This window comes from Kwoniella dejecticola, chromosome 2, assembly GCF_000512565.2.
Source record: "Kwoniella dejecticola CBS 10117 chromosome 2, complete sequence".
Taxonomy (NCBI): domain Eukaryota; kingdom Fungi; phylum Basidiomycota; class Tremellomycetes; order Tremellales; family Cryptococcaceae; genus Kwoniella; species Kwoniella dejecticola.
In genome coordinates this window covers 1,162,467-1,185,728 of record NC_089302.1, presented here as the reverse complement: position 1 = coordinate 1,185,728, position 23,262 = coordinate 1,162,467, and the positions used below count along the sequence as shown (strand labels likewise).

At 48.2% G+C, this 23,262-nt stretch overlaps 9 protein-coding genes across 9 annotated transcripts; 4 read left to right on the top strand and 5 right to left on the bottom strand.

The window, feature by feature from the left end:
• Positions 1-1,822: 1,822 nt before the first annotated feature.
• Positions 1,823-4,096, bottom strand: I303_101883 (uncharacterized protein; the record flags this gene model as incomplete). Its single annotated transcript, XM_018405329.2, has 5 exons — positions 1,823-2,304; positions 2,373-2,779; positions 2,854-3,276; positions 3,362-3,622; positions 3,714-4,096. The coding sequence occupies 5 exons, from the start codon at positions 4,094-4,096 to the stop codon at positions 1,823-1,825; spliced, it is 1,956 nt and encodes a 651-aa protein (XP_018265610.2).
• A 1,386-nt stretch (positions 4,097-5,482) lies between these two features.
• On the bottom strand, positions 5,483-6,861 carry I303_101882 (NAD(P)H-hydrate epimerase; the record flags this gene model as incomplete). The annotated part of the gene is made up of 6 exons (XM_018405330.2): positions 5,483-5,582; positions 5,690-5,960; positions 6,127-6,328; positions 6,447-6,548; positions 6,635-6,682; positions 6,823-6,861. 6 exons carry the CDS (start codon positions 6,859-6,861, stop codon positions 5,483-5,485), a joined length of 762 nt encoding a protein of 253 aa, XP_018265611.2.
• A 403-nt stretch (positions 6,862-7,264) lies between these two features.
• I303_101881 (uncharacterized protein) lies at positions 7,265-9,677 on the bottom strand (the record flags this gene model as incomplete). Its single annotated transcript, XM_018405331.2, has 3 exons — positions 7,265-9,032; positions 9,185-9,330; positions 9,405-9,677. The coding sequence occupies 3 exons, from the start codon at positions 9,675-9,677 to the stop codon at positions 7,265-7,267; spliced, it is 2,187 nt and encodes a 728-aa protein (XP_018265612.2).
• A 1,811-nt stretch (positions 9,678-11,488) lies between these two features.
• Positions 11,489-11,824, top strand: I303_101880 (uncharacterized protein; the record flags this gene model as incomplete). The annotated part of the gene is made up of 1 exon (XM_018405332.1): positions 11,489-11,824. One exon carries the CDS (start codon positions 11,489-11,491, stop codon positions 11,822-11,824), a length of 336 nt encoding a protein of 111 aa, XP_018265613.1.
• Positions 11,825-12,483: 659 nt separating this feature from the next.
• I303_101879 (uncharacterized protein) lies at positions 12,484-14,318 on the top strand (the record flags this gene model as incomplete). The annotated part of the gene is made up of 4 exons (XM_065968432.1): positions 12,484-13,062; positions 13,147-13,282; positions 13,331-13,482; positions 13,548-14,318. 4 exons carry the CDS (start codon positions 12,484-12,486, stop codon positions 14,316-14,318), a joined length of 1,638 nt encoding a protein of 545 aa, XP_065824504.1.
• Positions 14,319-14,956: 638 nt separating this feature from the next.
• Positions 14,957-16,228, top strand: I303_101878 (uncharacterized protein; the record flags this gene model as incomplete). The annotated part of the gene is made up of 1 exon (XM_018405334.1): positions 14,957-16,228. One exon carries the CDS (start codon positions 14,957-14,959, stop codon positions 16,226-16,228), a length of 1,272 nt encoding a protein of 423 aa, XP_018265615.1.
• A 235-nt stretch (positions 16,229-16,463) lies between these two features.
• Positions 16,464-17,804, bottom strand: I303_101877 (uncharacterized protein; the record flags this gene model as incomplete). Its single annotated transcript, XM_018405335.1, has 7 exons — positions 16,464-16,611; positions 16,688-16,792; positions 16,865-16,940; positions 17,039-17,108; positions 17,201-17,259; positions 17,364-17,527; positions 17,713-17,804. The coding sequence occupies 7 exons, from the start codon at positions 17,802-17,804 to the stop codon at positions 16,464-16,466; spliced, it is 714 nt and encodes a 237-aa protein (XP_018265616.1).
• A 539-nt stretch (positions 17,805-18,343) lies between these two features.
• I303_101876 (uncharacterized protein) lies at positions 18,344-19,421 on the bottom strand (the record flags this gene model as incomplete). Its single annotated transcript, XM_018405336.2, has 6 exons — positions 18,344-18,411; positions 18,492-18,627; positions 18,714-18,962; positions 19,034-19,081; positions 19,155-19,296; positions 19,375-19,421. The coding sequence occupies 6 exons, from the start codon at positions 19,419-19,421 to the stop codon at positions 18,344-18,346; spliced, it is 690 nt and encodes a 229-aa protein (XP_018265617.2).
• Positions 19,422-21,110: 1,689 nt separating this feature from the next.
• On the top strand, positions 21,111-23,030 carry I303_101875 (DNA-binding protein, 42 kDa; the record flags this gene model as incomplete). The annotated part of the gene is made up of 7 exons (XM_018405337.1): positions 21,111-21,199; positions 21,288-21,389; positions 21,482-21,555; positions 21,780-22,258; positions 22,420-22,606; positions 22,716-22,784; positions 22,849-23,030. 7 exons carry the CDS (start codon positions 21,111-21,113, stop codon positions 23,028-23,030), a joined length of 1,182 nt encoding a protein of 393 aa, XP_018265618.1.
• Between the last annotated feature and the right edge of the window lie 232 nt (positions 23,031-23,262).

Genomic DNA, 23,262 nt, shown 5'->3' with positions numbered 1-23,262 from the left:
GAAGCATCGATGTGAGATGCTTTTCGCTGTATCTTTTGTTATCTGCGGAATTCTCTTGCCTGGATCGCGCTATAGTATTTGAGGTTCCGAGCTATGACGACTCACATAAAGCAAGGTGCTCCACAAAGGTTCTCTCCATGCCGTGTTCATCGGCGCAGGCGGAGGCTTGCTTCTCTCAATTGTTACTTCAAGCACTGATAAACTGATATGTGTGTGAGCACTCCACGAGCACTTTGAGGTTGCGCAAGGACCTGGCATGGCGCCCAACTGTCACCTTTGTGCGGGGGGGTGGCAGACAACCCGAGAATGAACCTGAAGTCTTCCGCCCCCGTACTGTGAAAGACTTCAAAATGCATACTGTATCACCCTGTTGTCGCAGAGCTTGTCACGTACTGTATGTCGCGTCACTGCCAGACTTCCAAAAGCCGCGCTCAGGATGGTCATTTCTGCCTGACCTCATCACTAATACCTATAGAATTTCACGATGATTTAGTGCTGTCCGCTGCGACAGTGACGATATTGCTCAAAGCGCCACATGCCTGACATTGATCTTGGACACCTTCCAAGTCCTCTGCTAGCGACACTCCAGGGTGATCAGATAGTAGGCCATTACTCCCGTTGTCTGCGATCTCGGTCGTGACAATGCCTTCTGCGTAATTTGTCTCGCCGCAATGCTGGCAAGTATAATCCAGATCATCATATACCATCGTTCGGCTTCCCTCACCGATCGTAAGGCGATGTGGGCCATAGTTCTGACGGGTGCACTGACTCTGTTCAGGCTGGTATCAGGTCATCCATGATCCATAGGTCATAATCGCCGCGTAGAATAAGAGAAATGTCACACTCACACAGGCGTCTATGGATCTGGAGGCAATCTCTGGAACGACGGCGATTTCTTCATGCAGATGAGAAATCGGCCCTCCAGCAATTGTTATCACGGTGATATCTTGCCAAGCAGGAACGCGATATGACGGCTCGCCAGATTCGCCACGTTCGAGCAACCCATCGTGAGTATGGGTCACCCTGCACCACAGATGCCATGAAGCGCGCAATGCGGGTTTCGATGGCGAGGCGGTGTCACGCTCAGACATAATGAGTTGATTGGGTTGTTGGCCTCAGAAAAGAATAGATGGATAACGAATCGCTTGAGTCGTAGTGTCGAGGTGGTTGACTCTTAGAGAGAGGAGATAAGCGGTGTGGTCAGTCGAAAAGAACAATGCTGTACTGTGGCTTATGCTGATGGTTGGTGACGCATAATCGCAAGCGTCTCCGCCAAACCATGCTCCCTCCTTTGAGGATACAATGACGCTGTGACTTTGTCAAAGGTTCTCCATCAACCTGACGCTCGCGCAGCGCAGACAACCGAACGCTAGAGCGCGATAGAGACAGATCTTGAGCACGATCATGTATGTGGTACAGCCATCAGGAAGATTGTTCCATAGTAGGCGGAGCAGGCTGATTACGACTTACTGTACTGTATGTTTAGGTCACGTTTGGATCGGTAAAAATGTCCGCAACCGCAGAAGTAGGGAGAACCTCGTTTGCAACTGTCTTGGTTGCAGCGACAATGCTGTTCATGCTTTGAGCCACATTTTGGTCTATTCCTTTCGTCAAGAAAAGCTGAGACAGTCGGCAATCCGAAGTTGCATTCTGGCCCAAATGACGCTGAGACAGGCATTGTTGGAAGACCGCAGAATCATTTCCTGAACTTGCTTTGATCATTATATTCATAAATATTAGACAGACCGAGTGTCCGTTAAAAGAGGTAATCTATATTTAGAACTGTACTAAGCTACTATTCGAACATTACATACGAGGTGATCTAGACCGCACTTCGACCCTCCTTCTCAGCTAACACAGCAGCACCATCAACTTGTCTTTCACCCGCAGGCAGAGAAGCATCGATAGCACCCTGGGCATCACCGACTTGAGCAGTGGCAACCGCCAATTCCTCTTCCTTCTTAGCTTCCAACGCGTCTTTCTCCTTGGCAGATTGCTTGGCAGCCTCCTCTTCCTCCTTGGTAGCGATCTTATCGTTCTTCAAGATCAACGCTCCTGCCAAAGCGACAATGGCCAGAGGTAAACCGATGATGTACACTTGAGAGAGTGTCTTCGTGTAGGCCGCTAAGACTGCAGGCCTCATCTCGTCCGGTACGTAGGTCCAAACGGCCGTGGCGTCGTTGACTACTGCCATGACGATGGTCTCGGTGATTCCGGGTACGGAAGATCTGAGATGTCGTTGGATCATGTTCTCGAATACGCTTCCTCCCATCGAGAGAGCGACGATTCGTCCAGCGAAACCAACTATGAATGAACCGTATCAGCGAGAGCTCTCGAGTGCGATGCATGACGAAGAAAACAAAAACACTCACTGAAAACGGTCATACCGGTACCGAGGGAGATCAACCATGGTTCTCTTCGCAATTCATGTTGGACAGAGATCATGACATTCTGAAGACAACAACCAATACCGACACCCAAGATGACTTGGAAGCCGTACAAGTGGGCCATGGGAGTGGAAGGCTTGATGGTGTAGAAGAGACCGGAAGAGATGGCGAGTAAGATGGGACCGCAGATGATGACTGGCTTAAATCGACCGATCTTTGGGATGATTCTTGAGGATACGATCAAAGCGGCGACCTGAACCAAGATAAGCGGTAAAAGCTTGACACCGGCTGCGGTGGCCGAGGTGTGGTATACGGCTTGGTAGGTGATTGAAAGGTAGTAGACCAAGATCATGAATACACCGAAGACACAGAAGCAGACCATGGATGCTCCACTATGACAGCCAAATTCGTCAGCAGATGGTCACACCACCGAAAAATAAAGGGGGGATGGGATGAGTTGACTTACATGACGTTTCTTCGCTTGAGTAATCGAAGTTTGAACATTTGATTATCCGATCCAATGAACATCTCGTAGGCGACGAAGACAGGGACGAGGACGACCGAGAGAACGATGCAGACAATAACGCCTCCGTTCTTCCATGATTTCGTGACTCCTCCCCATTGGGTGAAAAGGATGAACGAGATAGCCCAGCCCATAGCGATGATCATGCCTCCCCAATCACACTTGACGACTTGCCAAAACATCTTCTTGGAGTATCCCTCGTATCCCTTCTCCCGTCCCAAGGGTGGTCTAGTAGGTTGGAAGAATGCGATACAGGCGATGGCGACACCTCCGAAGGGCAAGTTGATGTAGAAACACCATCTCCAGGAGACGTGATCGGCGAAGGCACCTCCCAAAAGAGGTCCAATGACTGAGGCGATGGCGAAACTAGACAATCAACCATGAATGTCAGCTATGCAAGGAACGCTACAAAGATATTGAGTGACTGGAGAAGTACGAATGGGTCACTCACCAGACACCGAAAAGAGCGAAGTACTGAGCTCGATTATGTAAAGAAGTCATCTCGGCGATGATGATCATACCACCACTGAAGATACCGGCAGCACCTAGTCCAGCTAAGGCTCTTCCTAAGATCAGGACATCCATATTGGGGGCAACACCGCAGACCAGGGACCCAATCTCGAAGATGAAGACAGCGAACATCATGACGTGTTTCGAGGGGAAGATGTTCATCCATTGGGAGTAGAGCAAGTTGAAACCGAGTAAAGTGAGGCTATAGGGAAAAGAAGGAAATGTCAGCTAATGATATAGTGCTGGATGCGTTATGACCGGGTAAAGATGGGGTTCAGACGAATTTCACTCACAAGAAACCGGAAGCCAGCCATGACAATTTGGTAAGAGAGTTGAATTCGGCAGTGATTTTAGGAATAGCAGTAGCGACGATCAGTTGATCCAAGGCGAAAAGGAAGATACAGACCATCAGGGAGACGAAGATGGCCCAGAACCTCCATTTCGGTAGTTCCATAGGTACATGAGCGGCGGATACTCCTGTGGGTGGTGCACGGTTCTTGTGTTCTTTCTTGGGCTTACCGCCCTTTTCTCGATCATGAGAACTAGCTTGACTGCTGGTTGTATCGGTCTTGGGTAGACCGTTACCGTTCGCCGCAGGGGTAGGGGCAGATGTTGGCTGTTTGACGACTGAGTGAGCATCAGTGTCTGAATGTATGGTGGTTGTGGGAGAAGGCATGTTGGAGGTGGAATGATGGTCCACACTGGTGGTAGCCATTGGATCGGAGCAGCTGTTTGTTTATTTACTCTCGATCGTGTCGCGAGGGTACGTGACAATGGTGTGTTCGATGGTCAATTGAAGGAGAAATCAAGCTCGCTTCTTGATCAATTGAGTGTCTTTATAATTGTTGCGACGTTGTTGATGAGCAGGAGATGTATCAAGACACCCTTTGTTATCATCCGTATATATACAAAATATCAGCTTGGACGCATGAGTGTCACCTCGGCGCAAGTGTACACAGATGATCAAGCGAATCAATCATTTTGAGCCGACTCTATATTTCTTTTGCATAGGGGCGCCGAAGCTCGGCGGTCGGCCTTTTCCCGTTGCATTCAGACCAGACTATTTTGTTTACAAGGAAAGGAAAGAGATCTACAAAATCAAAGTTTATCCTCAGGGCATGGACAAAAGTAGGCTTAATTGGATGCACCAAAAATAGAAATCCTGCTGAATGGCTATTACGTTACCTCTACCTCGGGGACCGAAGAAAATGCCTTGCATCAGTGACAAAAGGAACGGCATCCCGAGCCTTTCACTGGCGCGTCGCGACCGGCAAGGACCGTCTTAAACATCACCAGTTCAATTTACAGTGGTGAGGACATCGGATGACGCTTTTGCTGGAACTGAAGAGTAGTCATACCAGCTCTGTCTCGTATCGGAAAGAACGCTTCATCCTGCGTCATCTGTTACTGAATCGAAATGGTATGAAATCACATCGTGAGAGAGGCAACGGTCGCGAGTGAGCGGTTTCATAAGGGACATGGACATGCTCTTCACTTGTCGGCCCAAGCGGATCACGGATCATTCTCAAGAAGGTCCGCATTCACTATGCATCTGGACTTTGAGCTAGGACTCTGTAGTGTGGGATAGGGTGTCTGTTATCGAGTGCCACGCCTATTGAGGGACACTAAACCAAAAACATCCTTTGTGCCTGACCTTGCTTTGCGTCTTATCGATTTCCCCCGAGCCATGAAACGCGGCGGACGATTCAAGCGGATCATCGCCCATGAATCATGCGCAACGCCGAGCCATCCAAATGTTGCTTAGCAATGGAATCCGAGGGTCGGCCGATGTATCGTTATCTGATCAAGCAAAACCTTTACCGACAGGGACGTTGTGAGATGATCTGTATAGATAGATGGATATGCGATCTCATAGGTGGGGAAAGTGGGGTATTTGAGTCAGTACAGAAGCGGATATATCAAAGGTGGAAAGATGCATCATTTTCCACGCGATGCCAGTTATAACGTAGCCGGGTGCTCAAAGAACCCAAGTACCAAGGCGAACATAGACAGCTCTACACTATAAAGGGATTTCATGCCATCCTGAAGTCGCTCTTCAGCATCACTGCTCGGAAGCAGAAGTGGGGCCAGAAGGAAGCTCAACGACTTGATCCACCCCTTGATAATCCGGTAAACTCAAGTCATATTTCTTGGCCAGTGCACTATCCGCTCATATCAATCAGCTTTCGTCTCACTTACCGTCAAGACACGAGAGAACATCGTCAGGTGCAGAATGTTGAGATCGAAGGGACCTTGTCAATGGACTAACTCAGGGACGAATCGCCCGCCTAACCAATGTCTTCCCTTGAACCCCTTCACGCCCTCTTTGGGCGCCGTCAGACTGACCAAGACTTCAGGCTCGAACGTCTTAACGCTCTGAGAACTCCCTTGATCGTCCTTCTCAGTGTATAGAGGTTGCGGACCGTCAGTCACTGACCATCCGGAGGGTATGTCCACCGAGACGATCGGTACGGACGTAGCGGTGATGGCGTTCAGGACTTGGTCGAAGGGTGCTCTGAGCGGGGGGTGGAATGAGAAACCTAAATGAAAGCAGACCAAAGGGTGGTCAGTCAATCCGGCCTAGCGATCACAAGCTGACGGAAATATAGGGGAGGGGGTTCGATACAATGGTGCTGTGAATATACGGAGATGATTCTCCTTTCCAGACAGATATTTGAGGATGCGAATATGGATGGATGGACTCACCGAATATCGCATCAAGAATCACATCACTCTCCTTCAGTCCGCTCTTGAAATCCTCTACGTCTTTCAGAATCGGTATATTCAGGTTTTCGCATTGACGTAGTAGTCGTTGATAAATGTCCTTTGAGCCTGGTTTGGGTAGGTAGATAGTTGGTTTGTATGAGAAATGGTGTAGATGTCGAGCAGCTACTAGTCCATCTCCACCCTTTCCAGCCACATCAGTACAAAGTACATATACTCATGAGAGAATTTGGTGCAAATGACACCGCACTTGAGATTGGATTGGAGTGTATTAGATCAGCGTAGATAGGGTTGAAGCTCACTTGATTACCTGGTCCGCAAGCTACCATCACCCGTCTATGAGATACCACAGGAAACGATTTCGATAATGCTTGAGCACATGACAAGCCGGCTAATTCCATCAACTATCAAAATAATCCATGTTGACTTCGTCTTAGCATCTCAGCCTACTCCTCCAGCAATCATTGAGAATATGAAGGAGCTGGCTTACTTGGTCAAGCGAGAATGCCCCGGAGGCAGACATGAGCTCCTCATCGATCTGCATGTCAGTCCATCAGTATCGACAACGGTCATTCATTCATATGTCTGACAGAGGGAAAGTCGATGGGACAGGCGATGCGCTGGAGATCAAGGGCGATCAAATGGACAAGAAATCTGAGTGGGAGACGAACGACGCACCTGCTGGGCGACTTTTTGACTTATATAGCGAATCGACATTGTTAAGCACGATACAGCTCCCAGTCCTCCCTCTTCTATTGGCTTGTCTTGTTCTTGGCAGCGAGATGTTGTTCACTTGATGAAGTTGATTCAGCGAGTAGTTGAGAGTGAAGAAGACCAACAACCTTTGACACAAGCGACAGTGACTCGCAACGGCTTCGACGGTCTGACGAGTGACATCATTTAGCGCGGACAAGACAGGTGGAGGCCATCCATCCAAATAGCTGCTTGCGAAGCGATTCAAGATCAAAGTCTAGGGACAAAACGTATGTTGCATGCATACTGGCAATAAATGGCAGGGGAACAAGTGGTATGCATGTGCTTGGTATGAGTAGTATGGCATAGTATGTGTGATCACTGATACATATTTGTATATCGGTGCACTGAGGTGGGCGGTGATACCTCATTGCTCTTCCTTCAATCCAGCGCTTTCTAGCCTAGCGGTCTTAAACCCCTTGGCAGCTTGATCGGACCCTCTGTGCTGGACTTCGTCTCCAAATTTCGCTTCAGGCACCCCATCACCGCCAAATGACTGTGATCTAATCCCATTCCCATTCCCATCTCCATCCTCCTCTGCGTTTAGCTCACTCACTTCCTCTGAGATACCCATCTGTTCCTCTAACAGCCTATTCATACCCTCAACATCCCACGCCTTCAGATTCCACTGCTGTCCACCCTCAACAACATGTCCAAACATCTCTTTCAACCTCTTCTCGTCCTCCGTCCCATCCATTACAAGACTAATCACCCTCTGTCTCTGTCTCTGTCTCTGTTTCATATGACTCGCATCTGGCGTAGGTTTATTCTCGGCTGTTGTCGGTTTCGCGGTCGAATCATCATCAGAGGTACCCAATCTCCCTAATCGTCCAGTCACAAGCTCATAAAATTTCATTCTATCCTTAACACCTCCAGCCTGTCGTTTGTTCTTCGTCAAACCTTGGAAATCCAATCCATCAAGGAGGTATATGGTATGTAGATCTCTGAGGTGCAATCCCGTTATCGAGCTTCGTCTAGCTATCAAAATGGGTAATTCGCCCTGTCCATCTTCCGGGTCCGACCCCGACTGGATTTCCGCTAAGAATATGGAATCAGATTCCAAGTGGATCAATTCCGGTTGAAGGATCGAAGAAGATAAGCCCAGTTCCGACAATTCCTCAGAAAGGGCATTCAGCGATATACCCTCTGGAGGAAGGACTAATGCGTATTTCCCTTGTGGAGGCGGGGAAGAAAGGTGGATTATCGATAATGCTTCTAACATCTCCACGGGAACACCTCGTTTCTCGTTCTCAGAAACCTGCCTAATCTCTCGATTTTCCGCGTCGTCTTGACCGGTCTTCCTATTTGGAGGGATATAAGTAGATGGTTCGCTCGGGTCCAAGGTACTTATCGAGCCGTTCTGAGGGTCAACTAAAAGAGCATAATGCTCGGGTTTCCGATGTTTGCTTGGCATGCTTGTGTCCGCTGTTTGCGAATCTGCATATTCACTTTGTGCAGATATCTTCATTTCTAAGGCGTTCAGAAGGTGGGTTCTGATAGCTTTCAATTTATCCGAAGCTCCTTGTGTGAAGTCCAGATCTACTAGATGGGAATTCGACCTTTTGATCCATCCTCGAGTCTTTACTAATCGCTTGAAATCTTTATTCAAGCTCGAAGAAATCCATATCGTATTGATATCGTCCCTTCTTCTCGAATAGTCCAGTGAACCCTCTCCGTCGGATGCCGGCCGTATATTCAGGAGATTGTTCAAGACCCGTATGATCGGTGGTGGATGTTTGAACAGCGTATGATGAGCCAACATATTCGGTGTTGAGTGTCTGCTTGGGATAGATCCAATCATGGTATCTGGTTCGTCCAGAAAGATGTGTTTCAGCGAGTTGAGATTTGAATGATCGTATGCGAGTAGATCTTTGGGAGTGGAGATGATTATTGGTGTATCAGGTACGTCCCTGATAGTCGGACTCGAGTCACGCCCGGGTAAGATGGGAGCCAGCAGCGTGAATGACGGATTGGCGAATTCGCCTGACAGTGATGAGGAAGGTGATAATTTCATAAGATGAGAGTGGATTTGATGGGCTAGATAAGGTGTAGGAACGAGGATCATGACTCTCGGACCCCCTTGTGTCTTCGACTTGAGTGCGATGTTCGAAGCGCTTAAGGCTAAAGCTAGCGTTCTGCAACGATAACGAGGTCAGCCAGCTGTTTGACAGATTTGTCCAGGGTTTCAGACTTCGCGAGTTCATGATAAGCCAGGAGTGTACTTGATTGACGAGGAGAAGATAGTTCACTCAACCGGGAGATCGCGAAAAGGATGGCAATCACTCACTTGCCTCTGCCCATATCATCCTTGAGATACACCTCTTTCCCCGCTCCTACAGCTAACAGAAATAACTTTTGCGCTTGGGTAGGACGAACGATGTGCGGATAAGCAGTCAATAACGCTTCTGCGAGAGGTCGAGCGATACCTGAGTCCTATACATCGATCCTGAGGGTTCAGCGCTGGCGGCATCGGACGTTGAGCGATGATGATGGGTAGATGGACTCACGGTCCATGTCGAAACATCAGGAAAAGCTCGCGTCGCAGAGGACAGACATCGTCGCGAGCGTACAGTCGGAGCTTTAGCAAGCTTCCTCAGCTGCTTTGCAGCACTCGAGGCCGATGCGATGTATCTTGCTGCTGGTTGGAACTGGACCGGCATCGGTCTTACGATATTCGAGGTCGTGCTTAGATACCTGGAGAATAGCCTTGCTCCGACTTTCGAGCTGGTCGGACGATCGACGAGGGATCCGAAACCACCCAAGCATAATCGACAGCTCATACTCTGCTGAACCAGCTTGCAAGATCGCTGCATGCTGTGGCTGTGGAGTGTACTGGATCAACATTCAATCATGTATATACATAGAGGACTGCTACATCTTGAATCTTGTACTCGAAAAATCAAGAAGCCTTCGATCTTGGTCGGCGATCACCGCTTATACTTGCTTCACCTTTCCCCTCTTAGCCGCGTGATAAGGTTTCAGATTTCACCCTGAAAATTCACCACTCACTCAAGCCTGCCTGAGATTCACACATCGTCGCTCTGAGATAGAGAGTCATTGCACTCGCATTGACGAGAGGGGAGGAATCGGAGTGCGGTAGTTTGGGCAGAACGCAGTCGAAATGGTCAGGCGGATCATAATGAATCGCGAGGAAGCTTCATAGCAACAAGCATTTGGACGACAGATATATACTGTAGATATACCTAGCTAGGAACTTCCCGAATCATGATTCGTTATTCAGGGTCTGAAACCTCAATCGTCCGTTGACACAAATACGTAGGTACTAGGGTCGGTCAGAGTAAGCGTCAATCATGTTACATGTTGGAACGAAGAGCATCATTAGACAGACATACACATCAACTAAGTTGATGCCTCACACCATATCAGAACAAGTGACAAAGCGAAAAACGAAGAACAAAGCAGATAGATATATGCAAGATCATCAGATGAACCGCGTCCAGGGAGAACAATAGAAGACACACACAGTCAGCTTTAGCTTTTGTCTCAAGCACAAAGATCCGATCTTATTGTTCTCTGTGTACGAGGCAACAGAACGCAAATACACAAACAAAAGAAGCTTAAGAGAGAGCGAACGAACAAAAGGACAATTAGATTATATACCTATACCCTTGGTGGCTTATTCTCAATGGCAACCACCTCGATCAGAACCAACATCGGTATTGATGCAAGTGGAGTTCCTTTGGACCACATTCCCCCGCACGGGCAAGGATCGCACTCGGCGACATCTAGAGACAGAGACAAAGGTAGAGGAGGTCCAAGCTCAGCATCATCACTACACCCGTAAGTCCCAATACATCGAAATCGAGTGCATTTGCTCATGACGAGATGTACCTGTCTATTATCTATTATCTATTGTTCTGAACTATATCTCATGCCCCTTCACCCTTACCCTTACCCCTTTCTCGGATCTGTCTATCCCACTCAATTCAACGGTTCCCCTTACCCATTCATTTCGACACCGTTGTATTGGGATGTTGATTGGGATGAATCAACTGTCCTGTTTGTTTCACACTCGCACTTGACACACATATACAATAATCTATTCTATCTACTCGTACCTTGACTACCATCAATTTCTCATCTTCATCTCCTCACTCGATCTTGCCTCCTTTGGACACATACCATACTACCATCATCGCCCTCTCCCCACCTGGACTGTGTGTTCGTGTATCCGTGCATCAATTTACTCCGCTCCTATCTTCACCACACGCACACAAACGTGCCTTCTCCTTCTCCCCTCCCTTCTCGCTATCGACGTCGTCATCTAAACATAATGGTGAACGGAATGGAATCGATCTGATCTATCTGATTTGGAATGGTCTACCCCTGTGTATCCCTTTGAATGGTTTCACCTCGACCATTACTATCTCACACACAACACACCACTATTCTTCTTAACATCACCCTCACTTTCATCGCTCTCATCATCTTCTTCGATACTCGACGACCCTCATCTGTTCACTCGTTTCATCATTTATTTGCATCTTTTGTCTGGTCTGCTTACTCTTATTGTCACCACTTCGTACATTCCTCTCCCACATCGTTCTGAACCCGTGGTACGACACCCCTCATGCCGATTATGCTGGTCCATTCGACACCACCTCTCCCGCCTCGCCTCCCGCCTTTACACCCTCGGCCATTCTCAAATTCCAACATCAACGGAAACCGCAACGTCTCTTCACCTGGAATCATACATGGTCAACCCATCAAACCGACACATGTGCAATCACCGCTTGCGCCGCCGCCTTTCATCCGTAGGACATCATCTTTGAGAGACCCGCCACCTGGAGACAGCAGGTCACCTTCTGTCGTCGAGTCGGAGGTGCACGAGGACGACGATTTCATGGCGCATCAGACTCGAGCAGGCAGGAGGAAGGTCAGCAGAAGGAAGGACGATCAAGCGTGAGTACTGCATTCTGTACCTTGGCGTTTCGAGCGACTTCATTGGGTTGGTCATTGTTACTCTTCTTATAAAATCGTCCGTTCACTTATGTTTCACTCCAAGATCATCTCGTTCGTTGCTTGTTGCTGCATCTTTTGATCCTTTATGCCCGCTTCCCACCTCGCTCCGTTGATGTTCAGAACCCCGGGACCGAAACCCAAAACTTGGTGTCCTTCTCTTCCTCCTTACGGCCTGAGGAAGGTAGCAACGGCGCCCGCTTTCCGTGTTCAGCTTGGAGTGCGCAGTCCGTGTATCCATTCCGATACGACACATAGCCCGACTTCGCGCACAACAGCACTGGTACCTTCCTTATCTCCTTTTACTCCTTGGTCCTTTTTTGATTTGACCCTTTGATTCAGAGATGGTGGAACGCGCTTCATCGTATCTCCTCATTGCCTTCTCAGCTATACCCCGCCATGCCCTATGACGAGTGGAGCGAATGGAGGCTGTAGACTGGATGCAATTTGTGATAGCTTCACATTTCTAGCTTCACTACACTTATTATGACATGTCCTCTTGGCTGCTATTCCACCGAGTCTTTCCTGTATCTATGTTGTTGTGCTTCACGTGCTCCTATGTCCTCATTCCCGACCAACTCGAATCTCTGCTGACAAATCGCTACCATGCCTGATCCAACTGACCCATACCTCACTCCCCCTCCTTCACGCCGAACCTCCCTTGCTGACGACGCCCTCTTGCCTCCGAAACGTCTTCTTCACCAAACTCGATCTTCACTTACCGATAAACCCCGTGGAACACCCGATCATGCCTTTCCGAACCGACGGCATTCACTGCCCCTCAACGCTCGCGACCGATTGCCTCCCCTATCACTGGTTGACGACGACAGTGGTGACGATGCCGAAGGCGAAGTCGACGAAGATGTCCGCTCAAATGGTCGAGCCGACAAGCGCAGACGAGTGACAAAAGGCGGTAAATCGGTCGATGCTGTGCCTTCACCGCGAAAAGATAGATCCGGTGAAGGATCAGCCTCGACATCACCATCAAATCATGATGCGCATCCGAACAATTCTTCCTCCCTTTCCTCGAAAAATGGAAGACCAGCAGCGTTGGCACCCATCAAACCGATCGGTTTCGCCGCGGCCAGAGAAGCACGAAGGGACGATAATGGTAATCAAGCTCTGCCTTCTCCTGTGGTTATGGGATTTGACTTCAAAGCTATAGACGAAGATCAACTGAAGACTGTAGGTTTGAACAATTCTCTTCTCTCAAAACAGCTCAAACTCGAGGGACGCACACAGAATCAAGTTGAACTTCTGACTGAACAGGTACGGGACACGATCTCGATCAAGGAGCAACAGCAAGCACTGATCGCTGCACGAAGACGAGAAGTAGCTCAATCTCAGCCCTCCACACCAAAAGAGTTGACTTTCAAAGGTTGGGCGCCAAAGGATCCTACCAACAGTAACAACACCCATCTACCGCCGGATAATCTGGTGAATCTGAGCCAAGCCCGAGACATCGGTGGTCCTTCAAGTTCTGGCAGTGGACCGTTGAGCGGCGGCGGAGGGGTAGGCAGAAGACGTGAAAAGACCAGGGACAAGGTGGAGAAGATGAGTATTGTCACTTCTGCTAATGAACGAAATGTCGTACCTGGATCAAAGGTTAGTCGTCTGGCTGCTTGGTCACGCTTGCTGCAAGCCGGGACTGACGATGATATGTTCGATAGAGCGCACCTCTCAACAATCAAGGCTTGGCTGCACAGCAAGCTTCGCCCAGAGAACCTCCTTCCGGAAGCCAGACTTCCGTACCACCTCACATTCTACCTCCACTACACGGGTACGGACATCATGGAACAAACTTGACTGATCCCAGGACTGCACCCCTCGGCCATCGCTCAAGGAACGGCGAGGAGCACGAATTCGCCCGACAGCAGGGACCTTACTACAATCTACCTCAAACTCGACCTTTGGGAAGACCGTACGAATCCCAAGGGAATCTACGTGGTCCAGCGACCGTTTCTGATCGTCGCAATTTTTCGATCCCACAAAACCCTTCTTCGTCTTCGGGACGCTATGAAGGCGGTATCCCTTCGCCAAGACGAGCTTCTGGAAGTCACGGACAACCAGGCCATTTATCGAATCCTTCGCCGACAAAGTCGCCCCACATCTCAAGGGATGTGTTCCTTCAGCCTTTTAACCAATTATACGACCTTATCTACACCCAGATGGGCTATTACAGATATGAATTAGCAGATCTGCATCATCGATATGCGAATCTATATTCTCAACAATTGGACCAGATGGACGAATTCAAGAATACTGCCAGTGCGTCGAATACCTTACTTGGGAATTTGCAGGCTTCTGCGGATAGCTTGAAGGATATGGTCAGATATGAAGTGGAGAGGAATAATGCGACCAAGGATAGGGAGATCGAAGAGCTTAGAGAGAGATTGCGAAAGCTCGAAGAAAGGGATGCGGGGGATAAGGGATCGAAGTGATGTTTAGGGATCCAGAACGAAGATCACCGAAAAACAAGAAAAGAAGAAGACAAGAACATAAGAAGATATGAACACACAATAGGCAGAGTATACGCCATTCATTCACTGATCCGTAGATTCATTCACCCACTGTATATAGATAGATATCAACCGAACTTCTCCTGACACATTCACCTTTTTGGGATTTTACTTGTCGGCATCTTGGACAATCAACTACTAGTGCACTTCGGTATCCATTTGACTTGCTCCTCGATCATGTGCTGTTCATGTATGAATGTCATCAAATGATGTATGCGCGTGTCGTTGGTCATCTAAGTTGTTCAGATGTCGGGCCAAGCACAACACAACATTGCAAGGAAAGAGGTCATGTCGGAATTGGTTATCTGATTAACCGAGATTGATTTTCGAAACTGATTTTGGAGTTTCTGATTTTCGATGAACCTATCTATTTCTTGCTCTTCTTGTCGAGGCCTCAGATCTGAGTGTGAGTGGAGTACCAAGACACACAAAACCCAAGCCTCGAGAACTAAGATTCTAGACTCGAAGAAAGAGATCAATGAGTAGGGCAAAGGAGCGGGAACGAAAATCAAACTCGACACAAGAAGGGATGAAGCGAGTATGAAACCAACGAGAGAAATATGACCTCGACTCCTCCTTCTCCTTCTCCTTCCTCTTTCCCCCAACCTCAAGCACAACTTCAAAATCAACCACTTCCTGCATCGCATACGAAACACTTGACCACACTCATCCATCCCCTCCCGCCGCCTTTCGAAGACACATCTATATCCCTTCGACAGGTCTCTGAGGGCATTGATGGGCGGGGTACAGGAACAACAGGGACTACATTATGGTTATCCTCCCAAATCCTCTCTTTGTACCTCTCCAGCATCCTCCCTTCAGTCACCCCTCGCAGTGGCAGTGTAGGGAACGGTAGTAGAACAAAGACCAAGGGGAAAAAGATACTTGAGCTCGGAGGCGGGATAGGATACACGGCGTTGACACTGCTTTCTAGGGGGTATGAGGTGGTTAGTACGGATATTCAGCCTGTGTTAGATGATGTGCTGCGACCGAATATTGAGAGTGGTGTCGAGGAGTTGAGATCTGCTGGATTGGCTTTAGAGGGATTGGATAGTCAGCATAGGGAAGGGACAGAGGATAAAGTAGATGCGAGTATGGGGACGGGGTTAGGGATGGTGAGGTATCTGGATTGGGTTGAAGTTGCTGCGAGATACGATGAATACCTCGTCAATCGCGATGACCAGCCCTGTTACGGTCACAATCATGACTCCAAACCCAAACACGATAACGACAATGACGAACTCGATTCAAGTAAGAAGGCAGATGGCAAGACGGATATTGAAATTGACAATAAATATAACGACGACAAGGAGAAGTCTAAGAGACCTGGTCACGAAGACGAGAGTGGGGATATTGCCATGGACTATTCTTACATGCACGGAGTAGACATAATTATCATGTCCGATACATTCTACACCGTCGACTTGATCAGACCACTTTGGAAGACTCTCATATACATCTCGATATACCCGTCTATATCATCATCATCCTCGACCTCTATCTCGCCCTCGATCTCAGAGTCGACCTCAGACTCAACCTCAACCTCAACCCCGATCTCAACCTCGGAAGAAAGCAGGAATTTGAAGGCGAGGGCGAAGTCAAAACGCACAATGCCGGTCATATACATAGCCCTGGAAAGACGAGACCGGTCCCTCATCGATGAAGCCTTACAAGTAGGACAAGAGCTTGGATTCGGTTTGAAGCAGATCAGTAAAGATAGGCTGAGGAAGGAAGTAGAGACGCATTGGGATACGTGGACGGACGATGATTGGGATGATGTTGAAGTTTGGAAATGTCGTTGGAGGGGGAAGAGGGTTCAGGGCGTCCTATAGCGTAGTGCGTAGTGCGTGCAGCGTGAAAGAGATGAAGGGTCATCGGGTCCTATGATTGCGTTAGATATCCAGAGGATCATGTTGTTGTATGATACCTATAGGTATTGGATCTGCATATTTGCTAAGTACTGCATCTGCGCAAGGAATGATGCTGTCCACCTTGCACTGAACCCGCGAGTCTGGTACAGCGCATGTGATACATAGTGGACTATACACTTACAAGGCCATGTTTGGATCACTTCTGGTCCACCCACTCGAGTTGACCTTTCCTACCATTTGTCCATATCTGATCGGCACCTTCTGCAGGGGGTCTATCAAGGTTTTCCTGTATCAGATATTGTCTTCGAGTCTCCTTTTTCGCCGCTGTATCGACACCCATTTCGCTACGACCAAATGTCAATATCAACATGAAGATCTATATCCACAGGTTGCATGGTCGGCCTTGACTCCTTAACTCACTTATCTCGTTCTGCTAGCAGTTTCTTATCCACTTGCGAATCCTCCGTGTAAGCCATCATGATTTGTGGTGGACCCAGAGGCAAATCAGGAGACCGGTCATATGCCCTGCAGAATCAAAGAAAGTCAGCTCTCATCGGGGTATTGAGGATTGATGGTATATCGGAAGATGTAGCTCACCAAGTATGCGTTGTCTTGCCGTAAGTACGGTGCAGCTCTAACATCGACGGGCGCTCTGCTATATCTGTCATAGCGTCTACATAGATGATAGTCACAGAGTAGCGGAGCGCATAAGGCACCAAATCTCAGCAAGATCGCAACGATGAATTATACCTTGAACCGGTCCCAACTTACTGGGTACAAGCGATTTAGTTCCTAGCATCAACATCCCCGAATCCACCTCGTATTTATGCGAGTGCCAATACTATCGTTCAATCTCAGGATTAGCATTAGCATTAGCATGAGCATTAGCGTTATCCGGGCAAGACTGGCGGCGACTGCAGAATCCTAATTCACCTTCTTTTCATCCTCTGGGAGACTAATAAACACCTCTTCCGGAACGAGATACTCGATACCTTTCCAAGCAGAGCGCGGTCGTTCCATCAGCTTCAGTCTGAGTTATATGTTTAGTTATGAAGCGAAAGGTTGGAATTGCTGGATTGGTGTAGGGGTGGCTTACCGATCAACCTGGCATTCGCCTGATCGCTATCGTAAATCACACATTGATGCAAATCTTTCCTGAGATGAGTACAATAATGATGAGCTTTGACTGCTCGATTACCATCGTGCGAGTATATATGTAGGCCGCATAGGTGTTGGTGGATCTGATTTATAGGTGTGAAGCTGTTGAGGTGGCAAGGAGGGTGTGTCAGCTCGTCTAATTTCCCCAATGATCTCATTGACACTCTGCATGCGCAAAGTAAAGAACAGGAGCCCAATGAAGCAGAATGAAGATAATCGGAGTTGTCAGGTTATAGACCATACACATGGGCTGCATGCTTGACTTGACTTGATTTGACTTGACTCACCTCATCTGCGCTTCTCCAGCCGCCATATAAGCTGACGAATGATATCCGCTGTGCTCAGCTTGAGCGAACTTGTCAACCTGATCTCTCGGCATTTGAGCTGTTCTCTGAAAGCTTGAGAGGGTTTGGATTGTAGGCGATCTTCGTGATACCTTACCCTCTCGGTAGTTCGATGTTGGAAATGCTGGTTCGAACGAATGACATCAAGCTGATCAAGCTGTCCGTCACTCAAACTTCAGAATCACATTCTCGAAATGCATTGCGTCCTGACGTCAATCGATCGCACTCTATTGTGCCTTTTTGGATTGCCGAGATAACCGAATTGATTCCAGCGAAGTCAAATCGTGAAACGTCCAGGTTGCAAGATTCGGAAATGAGGCTCGCACATGCATAACGCTAGTGATGTTGACACACACAGATCTATGAGCTATGAGCTATGAATGGATAGTGGACTGCATCGTGGCTGATGTCCAAGTTGAACTACGACTGAGCATGTCATGTATTCTCAATCTGATTCTTCCCGAATGGACATTGCTTAGTAAGGAGCTGGGGTACCGTCACTAAACAGATTCCTCAAGCTACCATCAATTGTGATCTTATCATAGCATCATACTTGACATCCAAGTTCGATCACTCACACTCTCCACAGCTTTCCCGAATGTTCTTCTCTTGTAGCTTTTTCAACCAAATCGCACATCATTGCTGCAGTCCAACCACTCATAAGCCTCCTGCTTCGCTTTGAGATGCTGCAGCTCAAGAAATAGACTTCATAGGAGACTCACGGGCTGTCTGTTCAACCGTCTGGGACGGCGGACTACTCAAGAACTCCGAAGCTTTTTGTCCTAATCTCGTATCTACGTATCCCGGATCGATGGTGAATGAAATCAAATTGGGTTCTTCGAAATGTATACCCCGAGACTGACAGTCCCCACAAGACATCATTCAGTATCAGCTTACATCGCATGCCCTGGACTAGTAAGGATGATTAGGGGGACGATACTCACCAGGTAATTCAAAGCTACCTTTGTGGTACCGTAGTTCACCATACCGACTTTATGCCATGGTCTAGATAAAGTAGCTAAAATAGAAGAAACGATGACGAATTTGCCTTTGACAGGTAATAGCAGTTCTCGGGTAGCTTGGTATAATAATAAAGTACCTCGAGTATTGACGTTGAAGTGTTCAGTGAATTTCGAGGGATTGATCTCGGCGATGGGAGGTGCGTGATTACCCAAAGCTGCGTTGGCTAGTACCTATTGTCGATCCGAGGCTATAGTCTGAGCATCAAGTAGAACCATAATGAATAAGGTTGAGCCGGACTTACCACGTCCAAATAATCAATTCCATGTTTCTCTTTCAGTTCCTGCACAGCCTACAGCGAAAATATCATGTTAGTCTGATAAGATATCGCATCTGGTCGAAAGGCTGGTATTATACGTGCTCACCTTCCGAGCATCGTCCATCTCAGCTGCATCGAGCTTGACGACTATAACCCCCTCAAGGGAAGGCATGATCGAAGGATCCCGGACGGCAGCGATGACTTCCCATCCTCGCGCAAGGTATTCTGACGCCAGCCCCAGACCTAGGCTGATTCAGGTGCTTCAGTAAATGAGAAATAGTCACTCCTATGCAAAAGGTGGAGGACCATGGGGAGACGTGGTTTACCCTCTGTTTGCGCCTGTGATCAATACGATCCCAGGCTTAGACGTCATCTTATCGTGCTGCTTGATAAGCGCTTCGAGGGGACGCCTTCGTGATATTATCAGATTCCTTTGTTTGATTGGATGTGCGGTTCGACACGAGATCCGCGTAAACCGCTGGCCGGTAAGTATCCTATTATGGTCAGACCTGTTCTTTACTCGGAAGGATATGTCACCAATGTCAGCAATGTCAGCAAAGGATGTCTGCTCCCCTTTGCATGTTAAAGATTAACAGGATATTTAGATTCCATCTCGTCTATACGACTACATAATCCACGGTCCTCGCTAGCTGCTTCGCTCTGGCCTTCGTCATCAGCTATTAAATGGGTCGGTCTTCGGGTATCCGGCTGCTCCAAGCGGCTCAGTCCCTGAAATTTCTGCTCGGATCCATTGTGTCGCACATCTTCGAACAGGCAGATCTTCTTCGCTATCCGACCGCGAGGTCTCATGGAGAGGGCATAGAGTACATCACCACCTACGATACTCTTTTCTGCCTGATCTGTCCACCTTGTCTGGCTCATGCCAATATTCCTCATTCTCAGTCTCAGTCTCTAACACAAGGTGCGTCGTATACATACACTATGCGAAGATTTGGTATCTCATCAGTGTGTTACTTGAGATCAAAGGTGCATGGATTGGCTTTCCCTGCAATGCGCACACCAGATCCCTCTAGATCTCAATGCTTCGCGGAAGGACATTCTGCTATTCGTCAGAACCGTCGCATCGCCTTGTGTGGGCAGATCGACCCGGACATCGCCAGAGTACACTGCCGTGAAGCCCCAATTACATGTCAGGGGAAGGTCGCGATAATGAAAGGTCAGTGCCGGTGCATAGATAGAGGCGGCAACAGGCGGTGCGTTGAGGGATTGGCAATATACCTGCACTCTGAATCAGTATCAAACGGGCGTTCGCTCAATTTCGGAGTCTGAGTCGTGTGGGCTTGCTGAGATAAGATGCAAATAATCACGTACGCATGATCTGACGGCTTCTTCTAATAAGATTCCGGCCCAATGAACGGTCTCGTCCGCATGCACCCCTCTGCGAGCAATGGTCACTTCATCTCTGACAGTCGTAGGAAATGGTGAGGATACGCCATAATCGTGCGTGTGTGTCAAGGAGCAAGTAGCAGTCCACCCAATAGCAGATGCTTCAGTCGTACGCCTTGTGGACATGGTCAATCTGTGATAGCCTTAGAGCGTGAAAGACGAGAATGAATGAGGTGAGGAACCGAAATTTCGGGCTTGATTAGTGGGTCACATATACTGTACGTGAGGTCTTCTTGCCAATTTTGAGCTATGACGGTTCAGCTCCATGATGGAGATGGCGTGATCGGCTTCGTGGGTATCTCAAAGGAGAGTCTTCTGGACGAGATGAGCCTGCTCATTGCTCTTATCTATAGGGCAATGGTCAAACGATAGCGAGAAGCAGCAAGATCAGTCGCGTCATCATCACCCAGATAGCATACATGCATACGTATAAGAACGAGCAGATACAGCCACGTGGCGGAATTATAGGAATTTGTGGTATGTTGGTGAATTTTAGATCATGACGTACAAAGCAAGTGCTCGAAGAGTATTCTACAAGCACGGGAGAAGGTAGTTTGGGTACCGTTGTCTTGTTCTACATATAGTCTGGTATAGGTTTGATTATACATAACATTACACTCTTTATCAGTACAACAGCACGTAATCAGCAAGAAACATGGCGACTGAAGCTCAAGTTGATTTGAAAAAGACCGTTCCCGTCGAGGAGGAGAAGAAAGTGGAAGAGAAAGGTTTGAACAATGATATGTCAGTCTGGTCAAGCCTGGTCTGCTCGAACTAACGGCTATGTATAACATTACGATTGGTGTGCTGATGTTCAGAACGACAAACCCAGCCTTACCAAGTACACGACAGCCGGTCAAGCTTTGGGAGAAGTCTTGAAGAAATTCATCCCTTCCGTCACTTCCGGAAAGAAAGTCTTGGATTTGTGTATTGAGTGAGTCTCAAAGATGCTTTCACGTCGTGTGACCGACTGTAGACGATGTCTCTGGATCTCATCGCTGATGACTTCTGGACGTGGTGGAACAGGGGTGATAAGCTTGTGAACGATACTGTTGCTCCTTTGTGGAACAAGGCTAAGAACGGTGTCAAGGTTGGAAAAGGTGAGTTTGACGATTTGGCATTACCCTCTTCTATCCAACATACGAGGAAAGAAGCTCGGCCGAGATGGTGCTGGTCTGCTAGCAAAATCTGGATCAAGGAGAAACTTCGAAAGCCTTCTGTTCTCGGCTGGGTATTTCGATTATGATATTATCCATCAACTCCTTTGTGGATCGACGATGTGTCCTGACGAGCGCTAACACCTGGTTTTTTCTCCTCGGCTCAGGATCCGCCTTCCCCACTTCCATCTCGGTCAACAACGTTGTCTCCCACGTCTCTCCCTTAGACTCGGACCCAGAGATTGTCTTGAAAGATGGCGACGTCGTAAAGATCATGCTCGGTATCCAATTGGATGGATACGCTGTCACCCACGCTGAGACCGTCGTTCTGGGCAAGGCAGAGGGATTAGCAGCGGATGTGGTCAAAGCGGCTTACGACGCCGCCCAAGCAGCTATGAGGACTATCAAGGTCGGAAACAAGAACTGGGACGTCACTGAGGTGGTCGAGAAGGTCTCAAAGGATTACGGTTGTGTAGGAGTCGAAGGCATGTTGTCCTGTCAACACGAGAAAAACGTTACCGACGGTAAAAAGCGGATCTTGCTCAACCCCACACCGGAGCTCAAGAGGGATCACGAGACTGTTACTTTCGAGGAAGGTGAAGTTTACGGTGTTGATGTGTTAGTCGTGACTGGATCCAATGGTAAAGTGAGTCGAGTTCCTACAATGCTTCTCACTTCGTCTAGAACATCTCGCTTGATCCGGGCTTGATGCAGACAAGTCTACTCCCTTGCATTTTCTCCGTCTGCGTCTACTTACCCGATGCACGCTCAGACGGGTCCACATACTGACTCAGACTGTATTGTCAGGCCAAAGCAGACCCATCGAGAACCTCAATCTACAAGAAGGCCGATATCAACTACCAATTGAAGATGAAGACCTCTCGAGCTGTCTTCTCTGAGATCCAAAAGAAGGCCGGTGCTTTCCCTTTCACTTTGAGAGCTCTCGATGATGAGAAGAGGGCACGAATGGGTGTACAAGAAGCCGTAGCTCACGGTGAGTGAAGGCTTACTACTGGCGACGCATACGCGCCACGGAAAAGTGCAAATCTTCGGAAGTGTTTAGACACGTCTGTGATGACCGGTGCTCATGTTTGTGCTCATAGGTCTTTTGAAACCGTACGATATCGTACAAACCACTGCTGGTACTGTCGTGGCTGAGTTCTTCTTCACAAGTGAGCTGGTCTTGTTCTGACTGCCAAAGTCAAGCTATCAAGCTGACGCTCGCTGTTTCTGCAGTCGCACTCCTCCCAGCTGGTCCATTGCTTCTATCACCTCAACCAGTATGGTACTCCGCAGACAAGGTCTCTACCGAGAAGAAGATCACAGATGAGGAGTTGGCCACTTTGATCACTCAACCCTTGCGAGCGTCCAAGAAGAAGGCCAAGAAGGCCGCTGCTAATGGAGAAGCTAAAGCTTAAGCGATCTGAAGCATCCCGGATCAAATCATACTGCAATGCGGCAAAGGAAAGCAACGGAACGCAGTGATAGTGCAAGTAGCAGTGAAATCAAATATCAAAATGCATTATGAAACATCAATCATACCTGTATATAATCATTGCTGATCCACGTTCTGAAATCATGGCTATCTGTTTTTGGTATGCTCTACATTTTGCCTGTTTAAGGGACTGCGCGTGGTTTTTCCCATTTGAC